At 38.7% G+C, this 19,776-nt stretch overlaps 2 protein-coding genes across 2 annotated transcripts; one reads left to right on the top strand and one right to left on the bottom strand.

Annotated features, from left to right (window-relative positions):
- Nucleotides 1-1,820: 1,820 nt before the first annotated feature.
- Nucleotides 1,821-18,210, bottom strand: ift74 (intraflagellar transport 74). The gene is made up of 20 exons (XM_061064894.1): nt 18,021-18,210; nt 16,865-17,004; nt 16,413-16,554; nt 16,232-16,280; nt 15,958-16,056; nt 15,620-15,680; nt 15,180-15,239; nt 14,921-14,982; nt 7,835-7,973; nt 7,278-7,340; nt 6,202-6,345; nt 5,896-5,936; nt 5,615-5,694; nt 5,320-5,373; nt 4,676-4,773; nt 4,449-4,575; nt 4,140-4,303; nt 3,252-3,377; nt 2,727-2,787; nt 1,821-2,625 (listed from the first exon to the last, which is right to left on the bottom strand). Exons 2-20 carry the CDS (start codon nt 16,991-16,993, stop codon nt 2,510-2,512), a joined length of 1,815 nt encoding a protein of 604 aa, XP_060920877.1. The 5' UTR covers nt 16,994-17,004; nt 18,021-18,210; the 3' UTR covers nt 1,821-2,509.
- Nucleotides 8,588-14,410, top strand: LOC132994134 (leucine-rich repeat-containing protein 19-like). The gene is made up of 6 exons (XM_061064305.1): nt 8,588-8,676; nt 10,364-10,465; nt 10,655-10,902; nt 11,100-11,211; nt 12,015-12,102; nt 12,276-14,410. Exons 2-6 carry the CDS (start codon nt 10,373-10,375, stop codon nt 12,497-12,499), a joined length of 765 nt encoding a protein of 254 aa, XP_060920288.1. The 5' UTR covers nt 8,588-8,676; nt 10,364-10,372; the 3' UTR covers nt 12,500-14,410.
- Nucleotides 18,211-19,776: the final 1,566 nt, after the last annotated feature.

The following is a 19,776-nucleotide window of genomic DNA, read 5'->3' as shown; positions in this document are numbered from 1 at the left end:
AGCTGTCACTTTCTTTGTCATTCTTATCGCCTCACCGTTCAGCTAACATATTAGTATGTCTATTAAAGCTCAGAGCTAGCCAGCTAGCAACAACAAAGCTAATGTTGTAGTGGATCAACGTCTACCTGCTGCTGTAAATAAACAAAGGTCACAGAAACTAATATAAACTCATTTTTGGTGTACAAATGGTAACTAAGCTAGCATTTTAGCATCAACGAAGGGACATTGTTAGCAGCAACAGCTTACTGTTGTTGCAAACAGAATATTTTTTGTTGAATTAACAAGTAAAACAAGATTTCTCTGGTTTCTGAATCAAATACAAGCTAGCTAAGACTGCTGTCACATGCTCTTCAATTTGATGTTGAGTAGTGATCCCAAATTTAAAAGTAGCACTAGCAGCCTTAATGTGCTAATGCTAAGACTTTAAACTGGACTGTGTGAATATGGCTTATTTACAGCAGCAGCAGTGAGTAAATTCAGGACTACTTTCACGTTGTTGCTCTAGCTAACACAAGCTAAGTGTCTAAAACTAGGAGAATATTTGTTGAACTCGCTAGCTCTAGAGAAAGGGGACATGTTAGCTGAAAAGTAAGATGACGCTGACAACACAAGTCGCAAAATCTTTTAGGATTTGGAAGAGGATGAGTATGTCCAAACTGATACAATTTCATTATAAATACAATTTTCATTACATTTAACTAACACTAATCATTTGATACTGAACATTTTAGGGTTCTCAATGATAAAGTGTGTTCAAGTTGTTTTCTTAATACTGAGTAACATAACTCCATAACATTGAACACAATTTTGATAAAGAAGTGTGTACTGTGTGAGCATCTGAGTGTTTCCTGTCCTCTCTCTGTGACAAACAGTGTGTCTGTGTGTGTAAATGTGGTATGGAATGGTTCTCAGTATTGTGTTGTTCCTGGTCAGGGAGGTGTGTGTGTGTGTGTGTGTGTGTGTGTGTGTGTGTGTGTGTGTTGACTCTCAGGCTACTTTGTGGACGCTCTGCTTGTATTTGTGGTTTTTTCTGCCATAACTGCTAAACTCACTGTCAGTGCTTTAGTTAATTTAAAATCTATGCATAAACCTTTTTAAAAAATCTTTAAATGACTGTCATGTTGCAGGCCTTGAGATATTGTAAGTTAATGTGTACAGCCTCTAACACACTGCTGTCAGGAAAGACTGTCTCCCATTCACTTTGAACATTATGTCCTCAACTGCTTCCCAGAAAAAGTTCTTCCATTCACGGACACTTGAAGTGGATCTGAAGATCCTGCAAAGTTCTGGATCCAGTGGTCACAAGCAGACATGGACCACTCAGACTGGTGTGTGGATGAACGAGGGGGGAGTCCAGTGTATATACTGAGGAGGATGCATGTAACAACAAAGGCCCAAAGCTGACCTTGATGGTTTGAGGAAAATGCTGTACTGTACACTTGCAATGGATCACTCTGCTGCAACCCTCAGTTATAATGTTTACTGTAGTCTTTGATATTTATCTATTGGAAAGGTCAAATATATTTCTAGAGAGGAATTTGGATTTTATGCAAAATGTTGATCTGTTTTTTCCTGTAATTAAAAGCAATAAATATTTTAAAAAAAAATAAAGAAATCAAATTTTCCTGCCTTGTTTACTTCTTTATAGAGATAGTTTACAGCTAGCTCCACATGTTACGTTTCCTGACTCGATGTATGTGGTGAATAGTTAAAAAGATCGGGTACGTACTTTGCTCGAGATAAGAAACTGAATTTATTTAGTTTAATTTATTACTTTAGAAATGGTTACCTTGATGGTATCAGATTTGATATTGTAGATGTATTCACATTTATAAAACGTATGGTATTAAGTTTGGACATGGATTTCAATGATCACTGAAGTGGAAAGACTATAAAGTATGCACTGCATAAACAGGCCACTGGTCATTGACATTGGTAAAAGCAGACACTGTGTACTGACACACCTTGAGTCAAACCTTTATTTCTTTATCGTTCACACAAATGACTGGAATCTGCAGTCTGGAGGAAACGAAAAGAGCAAAACAACTCCAATATAACAGAATAATATATTGACATTTGTTGTGAGAGATATTGTAGATAAATTAGTTGAAACATGAAGCTGATAAGAACAGAGCTCAAGTATCTGTAATTCACTTGTAGCCAGCTAGCTTCATAAATTGACTTTTTATTTTATTTTAAAAACTTTATTCAGGTAATTATTAGTTGCTTTAACATATACACAAAATACATATATAGAAAATGTATGTATTAGACGATAAATACTTTGACTTAATAGAAAAAGTGGAATATTTCAACAACTACAAGCAGCTTACCTTTTACTGATAACACAATGCTACTTTGTTCACGACCAGAAATCGAAAACCAAACATTCAGAAAACGAGTCTTCTTACAGAGCGATACTTAAAGTTAACATGTATGTTCTCTGTGTGGATGGTTTTAAGTGTTTTGCTGCAGAATCTGAAATGTGGTGTGTTTGTTTTGAAAATGTTTAACTTCGATTGTTCTGCAGAGACTCTATAAGACTCTTGTTGTACTCATCGACCTGCTGGAAGACGTTCTTGGAGACAGAGTCGTAGTCGCTCTCCTGAGATTTAGAGACGATGACTGATGCTGCAGTTAAGGAAAGATCACTGCTGTGGACAGTGGCGGGCCTACTGTTTTTAACCAATCAAATAACGGAGTAATAAAAAGATAGAGAAGGATACACTCTTTCATGACAAAGTTGTTCTGCTCCAGGTGTTGCCATTTCCTCTCAAGGTTAGCCAGCTGAACACACAAACAAACAAAAGTTACTATGAGCAGGTTAGTGAAAGATTATAGGTCATAAAATGGTCCGTTTGCTTTGCATTACTGAGGGTAATAAACTGTGGTTGGGCCAAATGATCTCAGTGAGCTCCAAAACCATCAGAACAAAATCCCTTCTGTTTCATTTAGCAACCAACTCCAGTCTAACGATGCTATCTGTCATGTTATCAAAACCAGATTTTTTCCATTTAAAAAAATAACGATACTACAACAAATGAAAAAAAAAACTACTGCTGTGTCTGACATAAGATACAAAGCAGAATCTAAAATCTGAAGGCAGTGTCGATAAGATAAGTGTTGTAGATAAGAAATCAATAAAACTGTTTCTTATCAGAGCAGCCATGAATTTGAATTGTGGCAGAACTCCATCTATCTATCTATCTTTCTATCTATCTATACACAGTGTAATTGTAAAATCCTCAAACCTGAGTGTGAGTCTCATTTTCTTGTAGTTTTGTCTTCAGTGCTTCATATTTCTGGTTCATTTCATCCAGCAGCTGTTTGAAAGATTCCTGACGCTGAGACAGTGACACTCGCTCCTCCTGTAGTCTCTGCAACAGAACACAGCCAGTTAGTTTACTATTGAGTCTATTGAGACAGACAGTTTAGATATATGTGTTTAATCAATCAAAGTTCCTCAGTGAGCTGATTGGAATGATAGTTCTAAATACTAACATTTATAGTGAAAGTGCACATACTGTGTACAACAGATTGATGTTCTCCATTTCTAAGGGCGCAATCACACTAGGAAATTGTGCCTAAGCACGATTCAACCCTAAAGTCCAGTTCGTTTGACTAGTGTGAGTGCCTCGATCCGTGCTCAGGCTCGGTACACTTCCTTGGCCATGGCACGCTTGGAAGAGGTGTGCTTCAGCACTGTACAGTTCATACACAAGCACAGGCACAAGCACACAGCGTGGACAGCCTTTATTCTCCAGAAATCCTGGAGTGTTCTAGCTGTTTCTAACTAAAATGACTCAAAATAAGCCACAAAGTCAGTAAAATAGCCGTCATGTTCTCTGTGTTGTTCTCTGACGTGCGGACTCGACCACAAGTCCCTTGTTTATTTTTTATTTTTCCGAGTCCCCCTATCCTGTAAACTAAGCATGCTTTATAACTATGTAAAGCCATTCATGTGTTGTACTACGACGTTTGTACAAGAGGTAACGGTGCTCAGGCCCGGTTAGTCCTGGAGCAGTGTGAGTGCCGGACAGCGGGAGAATGGGGAGGGGGGGACAATCATGCTGAAGCACGGTACGGCACAACTTTGCTTGTGTGAGTGCTGCATGTCTCTGAATTGACGCCTCAATTACCTTTTTTTTCTCCTCTGCCTCATGCCTCAGAGTGTCCAGGTCCCTGTAGATGTGCAGCTCAGTCTCCATGGTGCTGACTCGCTCCTTTAGGGTGCTGAGCTCACCTGAGATCTTCCCCTCTAACTGCTGCATCTTCTCCAGGTCCTGCTGGAGACGCTGCGACTCTGGGAGGAAGTTAGTAAGAAAAAAGAGGAATAAGAGGAATCGATGTTTTTGCTTGTTTTGGTATGTTAGTCTTGCAAAGCAGACTTTAGACTTTACAGAGGTTACTTGTGCGTGTGTGTGTGTGTGTTTTGATGTGATGCTTACCAGTTGTCAATCCTCTGGCGGTGCTCTCTGACTGAACCACCTCTGTCTCCTTGCTGACCAGCACTTCCTGCATGTCCTTCAGCTCATTAGCTGTCACTCGATCCACCTGCTGTAGCCGCACCATGTTCTACACACGCATAAACACACACAAATTACACACTTAGTCTTCTCTACCACACTATCTTTAATGTCCGTCCATTGCCCTCTTTTTCTTTTCCCCTTCTTACCCGGCTGCAGTGTTCCAGCAGGGCGACTATGTTCTCCTGGCACCGTTTTATTTTCTCCTGCTCCATGGCCCACGTTTCCTCATACGCCCCCATGTACTCTGAAACATAGACCGAATTTAAGGGAGCAGCTGATATTTGATACTACCTGCATGTTTTCACATCTTAGATACTAATCATGATACATGAACTCTGTGTTCATTCAATGTAGTGACTTTGGCGACCTCTGCTGGTAGTGTAAGAGAAAACCTTGCCATGTGCAATTGTACTGTGTATTTGTTGATCTTTGTATTCCCAAATGATTTACATTTACAGATACTTGTTAATCTTGTGATTCCCATATGACTAAATAATGTTGTGATGGAATTTACTAAGACACTTCAACTTGTCTTAATATTAACCTCCTCTTGATTGGCTACTAAATCTGTATTGTTTAAAAAAAGATAATAATACATTTTATTTAAAAAGCACTTTTAAAAATACTGAAATGACTTTTTAACAGTGACTATTCCACCCTAATACAATCTATATGATAGCACAAATATTCATATCCAAGATATTGACTGACATCTGGTAGTGACTAATGGTGATTCCTGATATTGCACCAAGGAAGGTTGAAAATTGAGACTGTCAAAAGTTCAACTCACGATCAATGTCCTCCTCCTTTCTCTTCAGCTCCTTGTATTTCTGCTGACATTCCCCTTGTAAACAGAGAAAAGAATAGTCTTAACGTTTGGGTGCAGGAGTTTGGTAGGGATGTCTCAAATATAAAAAAAACACTAAACACTAAAATGAGACTGATGGTGACTGTTGCAGTTTACAGCATAATACCTGGGTCCAAAGTGAGACACATTTTAGAGGGCCGTTTTTTAAAAGCTTACGTCAGGTAGAAAAATTTGTGATCGGGTTTTTGAAAAGTTGAAAGCAGCCATCAGTCATTACCCTGTGCCTCCTCTGAGTCCTGCTCCAGCTGACGGATCTCCTCTGAGATCTGTGCGGCCCTTTCTCTGATGTCTGTAAGCCTGAAAACACACACACGCATCATTACAGGGAAAGTCAATCAATCAATGAAACGATCTTTATTTGTACACCAATTCATAACAGATGTTATCTCAAAGACACTTACAGAACAGCCGGTAAAAAATGATATTATCTAAAAATGGTTAATTAAGTTAAATACACAGGATGACAAAGCAACTCTACAACAAAACATGAATACATACTGTCTGTCCATGCTGGCAATTTCCTGATTGTCTTCCTTCACCTGGGAAATAAAACAGCAACCTTAATCATTTGTTAAATATCACATCCTCTTCAAATCATCTGGATTTTGAAGAAAAGTTCTCTGAGGTTGTTAATTAAAAGAAATACTCACCATTACTTATTAACACAACAAAGAAACACATTTGACTCATTGTTGCCACTTTCAATAAGTAAGCTTATACTGGGACACTGCGGCTCTGTTGTTGCTTGTTGTCTTTATCAGGTTTATGTTTAAGGCTGAAATTGAGGCTGCTTTTGAAGCTGACCTGTTTTAATAATTTCTCTCGTTCCTCCTGCGGGGAGCCCAGGCTCTTGTGCTCAGCCTCCATGGAGTCACGCTTCGCCTCCAGCGCTGACAGAGTCTCGTGCAGCCGAACCACTTCCTGCTTTATGTGCGAGTGGGACAGCTCCTGCACACAGAGGAACGGCAGATTTATATTATTTTGTTTATTCAAATTATTTTCAAAATTATAAAAAAGGAGAAATGCAAATAAACAGACAGTCAGAAAAAACAAACTCCAAAAGAAATTGTCAAACACTATTTTGGTTGACACAACTTTAAAGGAAACAACTTTTATGACAACTGAAACTACTTCTACTACTTCTAATACTACTGATACTACTACTGATCTGAAAACACTTTGGATTGCTCTAAGTATGATCTTGGTGATACTGATATTGGTTGATGTTTTTACAGGCTTACAACTGCTACAGATGACGGATTTTCATTGTTCCTTTTTCAGAGCTCATGAGTTACTAAATCAGGACCTAAAGACAATTTCAACCAAAATCTTAAAAAGTGTATCTGGAGAAAATTACCAGTTAATCCAGCCTTCTTTTTTCTCTTGTTTTTCTACTTATGCACATGGACCATCCATACCACTTTTTTATCCTGGCTATGTATTGTGGGCTCATGTTTTTTGTATGGGTGGGATATGTATGTATATATGTGTTGTGTTGTGTGTTTGTATGTATGCTGGCTGCTGGAACACCTAAATTTCCCTGCTGGGATGAATAAAGTATATCTTATCTTATCTTATCTTATGTTTCATGACATGCCAATGATTTCTTTTATGTACTATTGGGAACTACTTGATATTTTTTAGGCCAGTTTGACCTTTATTGGATAGAACAGCTGAAGAGAGACAAGGGAAATGTTGGGAGGAGAAAGTGGGGGATGACATGCAAAAAAGGGCCGAGGTAGGATTCAAACCCACGGCCGCTGCAGCGAGGACTATAGCCATTGAACAAGGGGCGCTCAACAAATCAGCTAAGGCTATCTGGCGCCCCAGGAATGACTGTGAGTAATGGCAATAATGTAAACCTTTCCAAGAACACTCACTGCTTCGTAGTCCTCCTTCCTGGTTATCAGAATGTCCAGCTCCTCCTGAAGAACAGTGAGCTCCTGCAAAACAAAACCATAGAAGGAGGCAAATAAACATTCATGGAACAAAGTCATCATTAGTAGTTAACTGCAGAATGAGAGAGAATTAACTAATTATTATTGTGGTGCTATGGAACAATTTAACTGAAGTTATAACAGCCTGAATCTGTGATCATCCTACATGCTTATACATGACATGTTTGTATTTCCTCCTGTAGGCAGCTGTCATAAATCAAACTACTAATGAATTGTTCACTGAGAGTTGTCCTCATCGCCCCACAATTCAAAAGCACAAGAGCTTCTAGTACAATGGTTCCCAATATATTTTCCCTTCCTTGGAGGGCCCCCCTTCTTGTATTTAGTAAGTGTGTTATCAGGATTTAAGTTCATATATACAAATCAAAATTTGACAACATCAGAGAAGAAAAAGTCTTGCACACCCCTGAGATTTATGGTCCAGTATTTTAGGTAAAAGAGCAAATAGTGTATAATGTGGAGCTAAACTACATTAATACCTGTAGCAGCTCCTCATTGGCTGTTGTCATGGAGATGTACTTTTCTTGCTTTGCAGCTGGCATTGCCTGGACAACCTCGTCTGCGACCCTCCTCTCCTTCCTGATCTCCTCCTCAATCATTCTGATGGCTTCCTCTCTCCTGCAGAGAAAAACACAACAGGATGGAAACGTTTGTATTTCATTTTTGTATTTGGTTTGCTTTAGTAAGTAGAAGCATAGGGCAGGAGACATAATGCCATCATGAAGCTGTGACATATAAGATAGATCATGCAAGCACACAGAGAAGGAAAGGTGAGCTAGATGTCAGGTGGTTTGGGCAAACTTACAGGAAATCTTAACCACTTATCTGTCTTACTTCCTTTCCATGAATTCCATTTCTTCTCCATCCTCTTCTTTCAAAGTTTTTCAGCCTCTTTCCTTTCCCCCTTTTCTCACTTATTTTATATTCTCCATTTCGACCCCCTCCCCCCATTACACCCTTCAGTCTTTCCTCCCCCACTTCTTGGCCTTATGTACTCTGATTCTTCAGACTGTGATTACTCACTCTCTAAAACCAGATTATGTAACACAGGAAAATAACCCGTCCTTAATCCCATTCATTCATTTGTTGCAATACTTAAATTCTTCTAATAAGAGGTGTTTTCAACAAAAGGCCTCAGCAGAGTTCTGACCAAATCAAGGTAGTAATAAAGTACGTAGGTTTCACTTCATCTGCCATAAATGTTTAGCTGACTGTAACAGTATGTGCCAGGTTTTACGACATGGAACAAAGGTCTGGGTGAGCAGACTGCATCAGGCTGACAGGTGACCTACAGTTCAGCTGAGTGTCGGTAGAAGTACAGGTAAGTGTCTTTGGATATTATTAAGATATATTGACAGAATAAGATGTGTGAGATCATAACAGTGTAGAAACTGGAAGATGTTCTCTATGCAGGTATAAAGGTTCTTAGGCAGACCTACATGTATTCATAAAAGTTACACGTATGCATGTTCTATGTTTAATGATAGTTTGGATTAGTTCAATGAATTTCTTTCATCTGTATTTGTTGATTTTAAGAAGAAAATCTCCAGTGTAGGTGTGTTGGTGGAGATGGTGGCGTGACCTCCCTTTAAAAAAACAAAAAGAACAACCTGATGTTCTGTGAAATGAGCCTTTTCTGTTCATAAAGTTGTATTTTTATATTCAGGTTGGTGTCAGTGTTACAAAACAACAGAGAAAGGAACTGAAAGACTCGGAAGTGATGTCATTTTCACATGAAGTGTATTACAAACCTTATCATCTAATCTATTTCCATTTACAGTTAGTGTTGAAAGCTAATGTAACAGTATCAAACAGAAAGCATGTTTTAGTAATATTAGGGAAACCGATAGACTCTATTGTCCTCTGAGGGAAATGTGCCACACAAAGCTGCAACCATTAGACAATGAAATGATAAACACAAAGAAACACCCAGGAAGTCTACACTGACCGTTTCAAAATGATGACGATGTTACATGGACTCGCTTATATTGCACCTTCCCTGTTTTATTGTACCATTCTCTTCACAGACATTATATATTTTGCACCAAATAAACAAGTTCAAATGAACTGAAGCTAATATACAATAGCAGCTCTAACAGCTTGTATTAGTAGCAATAGTGTGGTATAGTATGGACTTGTGTGAATGACAGTTCTCTTGGTATTTAAGTGTTCGGCAGACTGATCAAGTCATGTGCATGTCAGTATTTGCAATATAAACTACTCACCAGTGACTTATGATATGAATATAAATCAAATCCTGTACACCCACTACGCACCCTGGACATGCTTCAACAGAGCACGTTCAGTCACAGGCCGATCACTCTGAGGTGCAGAACTGAACGTTACAGGAAGTCCTTCCTCTTAACTGCCATCAGACTGTTCAGTGGAGAATAAAGCACAATGACTAAGATGTACCGGTACTCATATTTATTTGTAAATACACTTCAACTACCTGTAATTTTGCACACTGAATGTTAATTACAGTTCTTAGATAACTTTTACGTATTATTCATGAATTCTAATTAGATTTTTAAAAAACGATTTTAGTATTTTTGACGTCTTGTTTTTATGTCTTGCGCTGTGACGGAATGATTCATGAAGTATCTATCTATATTATCTTACACTGTAGCTACAGCAGCACTAGTCCTGTCAGAAAATCAAATACTTCAATTATTAACAACACAAATAGGTATTTTATCCAGTGATAAGGGTTATTCTAATCTGCTTCTACAAACAACTACATGATGTGAGAACAAGCCACCATTTGCCAATAAATGCACACTTGAATTCAAAAGCAGAAACAGTAGGAGTCCAACTTTATGGGTAGAATAAACCCATAAAGTTCTCTTCACCACCAGAGAGAAAGAAAAGAAGACTATCTCAACAGTGTTTGCAATAAGGAAAGCAGAAGACTATCTCACTGTTTGCACATGAAGAACTATATCTTGAACATCTGAAATAAACTGGTACAGAATGATTACCCAGAGTTCTTCGCTGTTTATTTTTAGGTGAGGATAATGGAAAGGTGCCGGCAAACTCCTCTACTACTGTTGCTGACTGCAGTAGCAGCTTTGAATATACATGCTGCAGTTATCAATGAAGACAAACTGGTAAAAATGTATTCCATTTTCTGATTACTGAGCTAACAGTAAGTGAAAATGTATATTTTTTTGCATGCATGCAGAACGGGCGCCAGGAAAGGTTTCCTCACTGAATGTTCCATTCATCCTGTACATGTTCATTCAGATTCTTTTCTATTGTAATGGCTGTCTATCTTTTCCACCATTACTCATCAGCAGGTGAAGAAATTGACCAACAACCTTCTTCAAGTCATCCCTCACAACGGCAACAGTTCCACTGTTGATAAACTTTTGATTGAGGGGGGTCTAATAGCTCTAAATGAGACTGACAGATCGGCCCTGGCTAGTTATCCCGCACTGGAAGAGCTCCACCTGCTTGGTAACAGAGTGACCAGTATACCAGCAAAGTACTTCTCTGTGGTACCACACCTCAAAGTGCTGTCACTGTCTGGGAACAAGATCAGCAGGTAAAAAAAGAAAAGAAAAGAAATATAGACATCGATTGTAAAAATGTTGTCAGGGTGTTGAATCTTTGCTGCTGCTCAAGACTTTAAAAACATGAACACCTATGAACCATTTGTTTAGAGACTCCCAGTAGTACACTACACTAACACAGCTTTACATGTACAACTTATTCTAATTCTGCTACTGTGTGTTCCTGCAGCTTGGACGCTGATTGTTTTTCTGGTCTAGATGTCCTGACAGAGCTGGACCTGTCCAACAACCTGCTGACAAGTCTCCATTCACAGCTATTCAGAGGGCTCAATAATCTGCAGGTAAACATCTATTCTACTTTTTTTTCTTTACAAATTCTTCCAAATTCATAAGGAAACTGTTTATTTAAAAAAAAAAAAAAAAAAAAAAAGTAACTGTGTTACAGGACTGTCAATGTTCCTCTACAATCCTACTCCAAACTCATTCCTTATTATTTGTAATTTTCTCATTTTTATTCTTAAATGTTATTCTTAATATTTAATATGTACATACATAGTACACTAAGTTTCCAATGCCTTTATCAGCATGTAGTTACACATTTTATTCACTAGAGGGAATTAAAACTTTACAGATAGCAATGTTTTCTCCACAAATGATTTTCTTGGTGTTGTCGTAGGCAGAGTTTCACAACTCTGTCAGTGGTGGTTGTACGGCTCGGAAACCTTTGCTCAAGTTTGCATACAGAATCTTTAAACATCCCTGTGAGATGTTAACGGGTAAATTAGGCCAAGGGGAGAAGGGTGCGATTCATGGACGGTAGCAAATACATTTCCAAAAATAAAAACACTCTCTCTTACTGATTTCAGCTTAAGAATATTAACAGGTTTTTTACTTTTCTAATTATATTCAAATCCCAAATGACATCCAACAGCCCTACTGCGTATTTTACAAAACAAGTTAAGTCATATTGGTTGGCTAAGACAATCAATAGAAATAAAAGGAAAATGTAGTTTTTCCCTTTATCATCGCACCAAGGTTCGTTGGAATTATCTTATTTTGTAATGAATCTGGCAGTCTCTATACTTAAACTAGCTGTTGTAAGATATCATCAATCTATTAACCTGATCTGTTGTTGTCCTATCAGGTGATAAACCTACAGGGAAACCCCTGGAACTGCTCCTGCCCGCTGCTGAGCACCATTCAAGAGGTCAAAACAGCTGGAGTTTCTATTGGTGATCACTTGATTTTTCTTTTACTCGCTACAAATAACTGCACTCAGATAGGCATTGTGACTTATACAAACAAGTTACCAGGGTGCTTATTCAGACATGAAAATACAACTGCTAGATTTACTGAAGGGAACGTCAGAACGAATGCTAAACACATTTCTTGAATGTGATGTCAGGGTACAATGGGGGAGCACAAGTCCTCTGTGCTGCTCCAGGAAAGCAGGCTGGAATGGATTTATTAGAGGCTATAGCTGCGTGTTATCCATCACCAACAACCACCTTCACCACTGACCCTCAAAAACCACCTACACCGGCCAGTCTGAAGAAGTCTTGGGGCTCATCCACTATGCTGAAGAACACATCAGACCAGAAAAACAACATCAACAAAGGTACGGCATAGGAAGGAGCCTGTATTCTTATTCAACCTTCTGTTACATTTTGTAGGAGTGTAAACAGAACATTAACTTGTCTCTCCTTCCTCTCTTTACACAAAACCAAAAACTAGGACCAACGCCTGTGTCTGGCAATACATGGAAGTTCGCAGCGTGTGTTGCAACTCTGGCGCTATGTACATGCATGCTCATCATATGTGCCATAAAGGGGCCTTCCTGGTACAAGCTATTCCATAACTACCGTCATCAGCGACTGCACTGCACCGAGGAGGAGGGGGACAACGTGTCAACAGTTTTCTCAAAGACGGGGAGATACCTCAACCAACAGACGTTCACCTTCGAGCGAGAGAACAGGCAGATGGAGTTGGAAGAGGAGGAGGATGGGTATTTTGAGGATCCATATATCAAAGGGGGAGAGTGACATTAAAGGGGATGATACTCAATCAGACAAATTAGCAAAACAAAATAGCTGCTAGTGAACGAGGGACAAGATAAGGAGGAAATCACCACGGCAAAGAAATCTATGATTTGTCCTCAACGGTGAGCGGTGTGGGGCTAAAAGATGATTTCCCCTTGATAAATGTCTTGTAATATTTATTTTCAAAGCACTGTTTAGGTTTTATCATGCTTGGGGTAACTTCTAATTTGTCCTTGCTCTGTTGTTCTTACTGTAAGATTGTTCTAATGTAGGATATCATGAAACTGTTTTCGTATTATTCTACATCACTCTGTGACACCACACCGTGCTTAACATATTAAGTAAAGACTGGAACATTTGAGGTGTTTCTCAACTAAACAGGACTCCTCTCTCGCTGTCTAATAAAGTCTAACATGTGTGGTACGATCGTACTTTGACATAAACTGCACACATGTCGGTACTTAGATCCCATTTTACTGAGGTGCACTTGATGTAAACAAGCCAGTAGACACCTGTACTTATAATTTACTTTAGATAGTTCACACCCATTGTTAAACAATGCATACAATCCTGCATGTAGACATAAAACCTCGGACAAAAGCATGGACAAAGATTAAGAATATAAAATAGTTTGTGAAGAATTAAGTGACTTTAAAGTTTAAACATTGTATGGCATGCAATGTTTAAACTTTCTATTCTATTTGTGAAGTTTCTCCACGATTACATTTGTCCTGGTAAACTGTAAGTGAAGTGTTGTGAAGTAACTAAGAAAAAAATGCGCTCAGCTGTTTATTTTGACAATCTTGACAGGCAGTTTTCTTCCATTAAGTGAAGCTTCTGTCAGCTGAGCCACAAAGCCTCTCTCCTTCCTAATGATCTACAGAGGCTGATACAAGCATTCATGACGTCTAGACTCGACTAATGTCCTTCTTTGTATGTGGGTTTGGACCGGTCATCCACCCAACGCCTGCAGCTGGTTTTAAAATGCGGCTGCTCGCCTCTTAACAGGCAAAAAAAAAGAAGAAAAAAAAAGAGAGACCACATAACCGCTGTGCCGCTTTCCCTCCTGGCGCACTTTCCACTACAGGGTTGAATTTAAAATGTTGTTGTTGGCTGTTAAAGCATTTCATGATTTGGCACTGCTCCATTTTCATGATCCAGGTAGAGCACTAAGGTCTACCAATCAGCTGCTCCTGGATGTGCCCAACACAAGGCTCAAAACCAGGAGAGAACCAGCTGCAAATAAGATCTGCTCCCACTCTCGACTGTTTTAAATCATTGATGAAGACCCACCTCTTCTCTTTGGCTTTCTTTTAAGATGAGAACGTTTTATCCTCACAGATTTGCCTATTATTTCTAATATTATTCTATGATGTATGCTGTATTCTTGTTTAATGTTTCACCTTTTTTACTCTGTAAAGCACTTTGGTCAACATTTGGTTGTTTTAAATGTGCTAAAAAATAAAGCTGATCTGACTTGACATAAAGTGATCGAACACAATTCTCCTGACCTCACAAACTTGTCATAAATCTGTTACTACAGACTCTCTAACTAACAGGAACAAACATCAGCACTCCAACACCTAGTCCAAATCAGCACACTGTTACAAGACTCTGCAGTAATGATACCCAATTCAATAACTGGAAATCTGATGGATAAGATGGCATTGGCAGATAATAATGGTCTGGCAATGTTTTCCAGGCAAGCCCTCCTTTTTCTAATGCCACAGAAAACAGAGACATATCAGTCAGTTGATGCTTCAAACCTTGTTGCAATCGACCAATATGTTGCAGAGAAAGTCAAACAATTCCCCAATAGACACATTTGGCATGAAATAGAACACTGTTATGCAAACATAACATGTTTTTTCTCATTACAGTTTTCAATTAGGAATTACTCATTCAACTGTTAGGACAGGATTTACCTATATACAATCATGCGCCCTTAAACTCAAGAAAACAAAAGTTCTTGAGAGAAATACTCATGATCAAACATCGACATTGTACTCACTCTCTCCTCTCAGTGAAGATGCTATCAATGCTTTCATCCTCGTTGTCATTCTGGGCTTTCACCTGATACGAAGAGAAGGAATGAAAATTAGAGGAATGAAAGATCATTCTCTTTTTATTTGTTATAATAAGCAGACTACTTTTACATTTTGTTTACTCAAAACCAGCCTGATGACTCAAACCTTGAAGACTTATGTCCTTCAAGACATCAGGCAGGAGGTGTCACTAAAGTTACCATGTCGCTTACATGAAGTACTTACAATGTTATAGTCATTGATCATTTCCTCCATCTCTGTGTTGGTGTTAAGCTTGTCCACCAGCTGCAAATAAAAAATAGAGAACATAAACAAACATGTATTACAAAAGCAAAGCTACTTATCAGAAGGACTGATCATCCGTCACAGGCACAGCTCATTGTAAACAATACTTGAATACACCAGGCTCTGAACCTTACGTTCCCTTCACTGCTTATGTTAAAATAATGTATAATGTAAATCATGTTTTTGTTTTAACCGCTGAGTATACCAACTTAACTTCAAGAAAACATCTGCAATCCTGTGTGTCATATTTGTTAAGCTTATTTATTTGTGTTTCTTATCTCAGGTTTAAGCAGAAAAGTCTGAGAATTATCTTTCAATGGCCACTCAGTGAAAATAATCAAAGAAAAAAAGGCTAAAACTTGTAGCTCATAGCTGTTTACCATGTTGTAGTCCGCAAGCTGGCCTTGTAAATCCTTAATCTCGTTAGCCAGGCCTTCTGCTCTAATGAGGAAAAAGATAAACACAGATCAGGTGAATCTTTTGCTCTATGATGATCCTTTACCATTCATGACTCAACTATGTCCTTGTATTCATATGTTTACTACTTTTCTGCCAACAGACTGGTTTTCTACTTCTTTCTTACATTTCATGATTCGAAGACAGACATTAGTTTTCACTTGCTCTGATAAATGAATGATCATGACATGTATGTGCATTGGCTGAGCCTGTAGTTTCATTATATACAGTGTCTACTTTAACTATGGAAACCTCTACTTACCTCTTCTCATAGGAGAGATAAACTGAGTTCTCCTGGTTGTAGTTGTCGATCTCTTTGTGTAATTTGCTGGTCTCTGTAGTTAACTCGTTGATCTTACTCCTGACGGTACATTTACAAAAACAGTCACTTTTAAATAGTCAAATTAATCAGGAGGGAGTTCAACAAATGTTTGGCCTGCTGGGAATATCTTCTGTATAGTGTTAAGCAATATCAACAAGGGTTTAATGTGTTGTATAGAGCAATTGAGTTGATGGCATATAGTAGCATGTGTTACCTGAGAAGGCCCAAGTAGTAGGACTTATCCAGAATCTGTCTCTGTGGACCTATGGAGGAACATAAGGAGGTGGAGGAGACAGAAAGAGAGTGGGGTTAGACTTTTAATAACAGAGTGTCCTAACATTAAACCATAAAATAGAAATCTCTCTTAAAAGAGAAGGTTGTCTCCGAAAACGTACCTTTCATGCCAGTCTTCATCCCGCTGAGCCCCTGCTGGGTCACAGGCCTGTCAGTTACTTTGATTTGTGCCGACAGGATCCCAGGAGTGGCGATGGGGATGCCACCCCTCATACCAGGATGACCACTAGTACCTGGAACCATCTGAAAAGACAATTAAAGAATAAAGTCAGTAAAATCAGTTTTACACAATAAAAGATGATTGTTTGAATTTAGATCCAACTTTCTGAGATACTTTATCTGATTCAAACAGTGTTCTTATATCTGTTGTTGAATATGTCCGATTACAGTATAGATATGCTCATCAAAGCAGGGACAATCACAGATGTGTTTTTGCGCTTTACTTTGCTCTTCAAGTTGACATGTTGCAATGGCATATGCAACATATCCAACATGCTCACATGGACAGCTCACATGCATCTCATAGCCTAAATGAATCCACGCTGGAGCTTACCCCAGTTGCGACACGTATCGCTGTAGGAGGAGGTCGGATGGCAGTTGGGGGCCTTCCAGCTCCAGTGACCACGGATCCACTGCGGCTTGCTGGGCGGCCCATGCCTGAGGGAGGCCGCTGGCTTGCCATGATGCCTAAAACTAGTGGAAATATTAAAATTAACAATATCATGGGAAAAATATATTAAAATTCCTAAAACCAAGGGGTGCTTCTGTAGCTCAGTGCTTGATAGTTAAGTTTGCATGCTTGGTGAATGGTGACAGCATCAAGAATGACAGTGAATTTACCGTATAACTGTACATTTAATGGTTTAGACCAGGGACGGGCAACTTTGATCACGGCACGGGCCACATTCATTTAATTCTCACAGCCAGAGGGCCACATTGTAGGATACAAAAACGATAACAGTCAATTATGTCTCAAATTTAACTCAACATATATACCAGTGATCAAATATTATTATGGACATATTTCTGGTTTTCATGATTTCATGGCAAATTTTGTCATGTTTTGATGTATACAAATTAACCTGAGGGCCACATTGAGGGTTGACGAGGGCCGCCAGTTGCCCGCCCCTGGTTTAGACCCTTGCCTTAAGGACTCATTCTTTCAAGCCCCAGCAATACATTCATGATAGCGTTTACCTGGCTAGACACAACTGATTCAGCACAGTGAGCCATTTAAGTTCCTGCATATGGACACAAAACTGTCTTAGTAACTGATTCATGTAGAATTGTCATTGATTGATTGAGCCTGGTTTATTAACCAATATGTATAATAATAATCATAATAATAACAATAATCATGTTTTGAACACATCCCTGCTGCCACGTCTCAGAACTTACAAAGACCGTACAGAAGTTTTGCAGGGAACACGATGTGGTTAAGATTAAAACTATTTGTGATTTGTTCTTTGGGCTTTTATGATAAAGAAAAAAAACAGCTCGATGTAAATGTTATTTCAGATAAGTGTTTGTCTCTATGTTGAGTAACAATTACAAAATGTTTGTCAATGGTATACAGACTATATTTACCGCGTATTACGTGTCAAACCACTGTGAAAGTAAACTCTCGCTAAACACTTCTCTGTCTTTCTGTTCTTGTTTTAAATGTTACTATGCTACCCGTTAGCTCGTTGCTACGGACCAGCTTGTACCTTCAACTGAACTCGTTGTTCGTCGTTTTCTTCGACAGACTATGTATCGAAAATGTCCAACTTTCGTCGCTGTTCAATTTATTCGTTTCCCGAAGAGATAGTTTTCAACAGAACATCTAGAAAACTCAGAAAGTCAGCCAACTCGAGAGACGATGTTGACGTTACCCCAGTAACCGTCTTCCTCGTCTGATTTTAGGCAGAATGCTCGTTGAAAGGTGAGTTGTTGCTGCGCTGCCCCCTGTCGTCCAACCACGGAAATACATCCACATCTCATTTATTAACCAGCGAGGAACGCAGGCGTTAGGGTTTTCTCTCCCTCTTTTTCAAGTTGATTTTAAAAAAGTAATTGTTCTACCCATGATCAAAAAGGTTAAAGAAGGATCTGTGAAGATGTGGACACTGATATATTTTACATCTGACACGAGGCATGTTCTGTTACATGCTGCAGGAAAGGACTGTAACCTTTCTATACCTCAAGACTCCACTAGAGGTCAGCATTTGACTCTGTTTCGGTCAGAGCAGAGTATTTGTCAATATTAAAATCTAACTTTGGTTTATAAATGTACAATGTTTCGGTGAAAAGAAAATAATTGAAATATAGTAAGTACGAAATGATAAGTTAAGAAATATATAAGTGACACATTAAGTGTAAAACATTATTTTGTAAGCAGCTATTTAGAGGACATTCTGCAAGAAATAAGCAGCATCAGCAACGATTGTTAAAGTATAAAAACATATAGGCTAAGGACTTTGAAATATATTAGGAAGGTGTCAAAGTTCAACACACAATGTTATGATAAAGTACAGTGTCCTGATTGTAATAATTTGTATACTTACTGCTACAAAGCATGATCCCTTTAATTCAGCTGCAGTACCACAACAGTTCAAATGGGGAAAGTATTTCTAACACAGGGATAGTCTGTAAACAAAAGCCAAAACAAATGGTACACTCACACAGGTGTTTGAATCCAGTGGCTGATTAGACCTTCTCGAAGGGAAACTGTGCTTTGCAAAAGAACAACGCTGACACCAATGAGAGTTTTAGTCCATTTTATTTCATGTTCAACAATCACATCACTAATTAACAAGTAATCACAATAAACACTTTTTTTTTCAAACCATAAAATAAAACTCAAATTAATGAAAAAAATAAAATAAAACCACAAAAACAATAAGGAGGTTCTGCAAATGACAAAGTAAGTCTACCAAACACATCCCATTGTTGTTGTTTGAGCATGCTCTGCAGGTACAGTAGGTGTTTGTTAGCTAGTGTTACGCTTGCAAGTCTGGTATGAGTGCACTGGCAGAAAATGAAGCTCTATGATGCTCCTTGGATAGATTACTGAGGAGCTTTTCTTTATAACACAAGCCAAACCTGACCAGCTATTTGTTCTTTTTAACAGACAAGGATGTGTTTGTGTCTCGCTGTGTGTGACTCTTCAGGGCAGACTGCTGCATTTTGAGGGTAACGGAGCAGCCGATATGTTCTTATTTGTAGTTCTACCAAATTACAGGCCTGTATATGGACTATTACACTTAGTGCCAGCTTGAACTGTGCTCACTGTGGTATGCAGAGACATGTCTTTCTGCTGCATAAACTTCAGTCCCAGCCAGCGTTGTTCTGTTATCTTATAAACCTACAGAGGTCATTGTGTCCTAAATGAGAAGTTTACTGGCTTGTCAGAACATGATTCTCATCTCTTAAGACTGGGCTTGATTAAATGGTCTTTTTGTGCATAACTGTACACAACTTAAA

The sequence above is a fragment of the Labrus mixtus genome, chromosome 19 (genome assembly GCF_963584025.1).
Source record: "Labrus mixtus chromosome 19, fLabMix1.1, whole genome shotgun sequence".
NCBI classification, from domain to species: domain Eukaryota; kingdom Metazoa; phylum Chordata; class Actinopteri; order Labriformes; family Labridae; genus Labrus; species Labrus mixtus.
Note: the sequence above shows the minus strand (reverse complement) of the source record. Positions and strands in the feature narration are given on the sequence as shown.

Excerpts from the sequence above, each read along its gene's own strand:
- LOC132994134 (XM_061064305.1), top strand. The coding sequence starts at position 10,373 with ATGGAAAGGTGCCGGCAAACTCCTCTACTACTGTTGCTGACTGCAGTA. Across the intron at positions 10,903-11,099 it reads TCTGGGAACAAGATCAGCAG|CTTGGACGCTGATTGTTTTT; the intron begins GTAAAAAAAGAA and ends GTGTTCCTGCAG. Across the intron at positions 11,212-12,014 it reads GAGGGCTCAATAATCTGCAG|GTGATAAACCTACAGGGAAA; the intron begins GTAAACATCTAT and ends TTGTCCTATCAG.
- ift74 (XM_061064894.1), bottom strand. The coding sequence starts at position 16,993 with ATGGCAAGCCAGCGGCCTCCCTCAGGCATGGGCCGCCCAGCAAGCCGC. Across the intron at positions 5,695-5,895 it reads ATTGCCAGCATGGACAGACA|GCTTACAGACATCAGAGAAA; the intron begins GTATGTATTCAT and ends GTGTGTTTTCAG. Across the intron at positions 4,304-4,448 it reads CGCCAGAGGATTGACAACTG|AGTCGCAGCGTCTCCAGCAG; the intron begins GTAAGCATCACA and ends ACTTCCTCCCAG.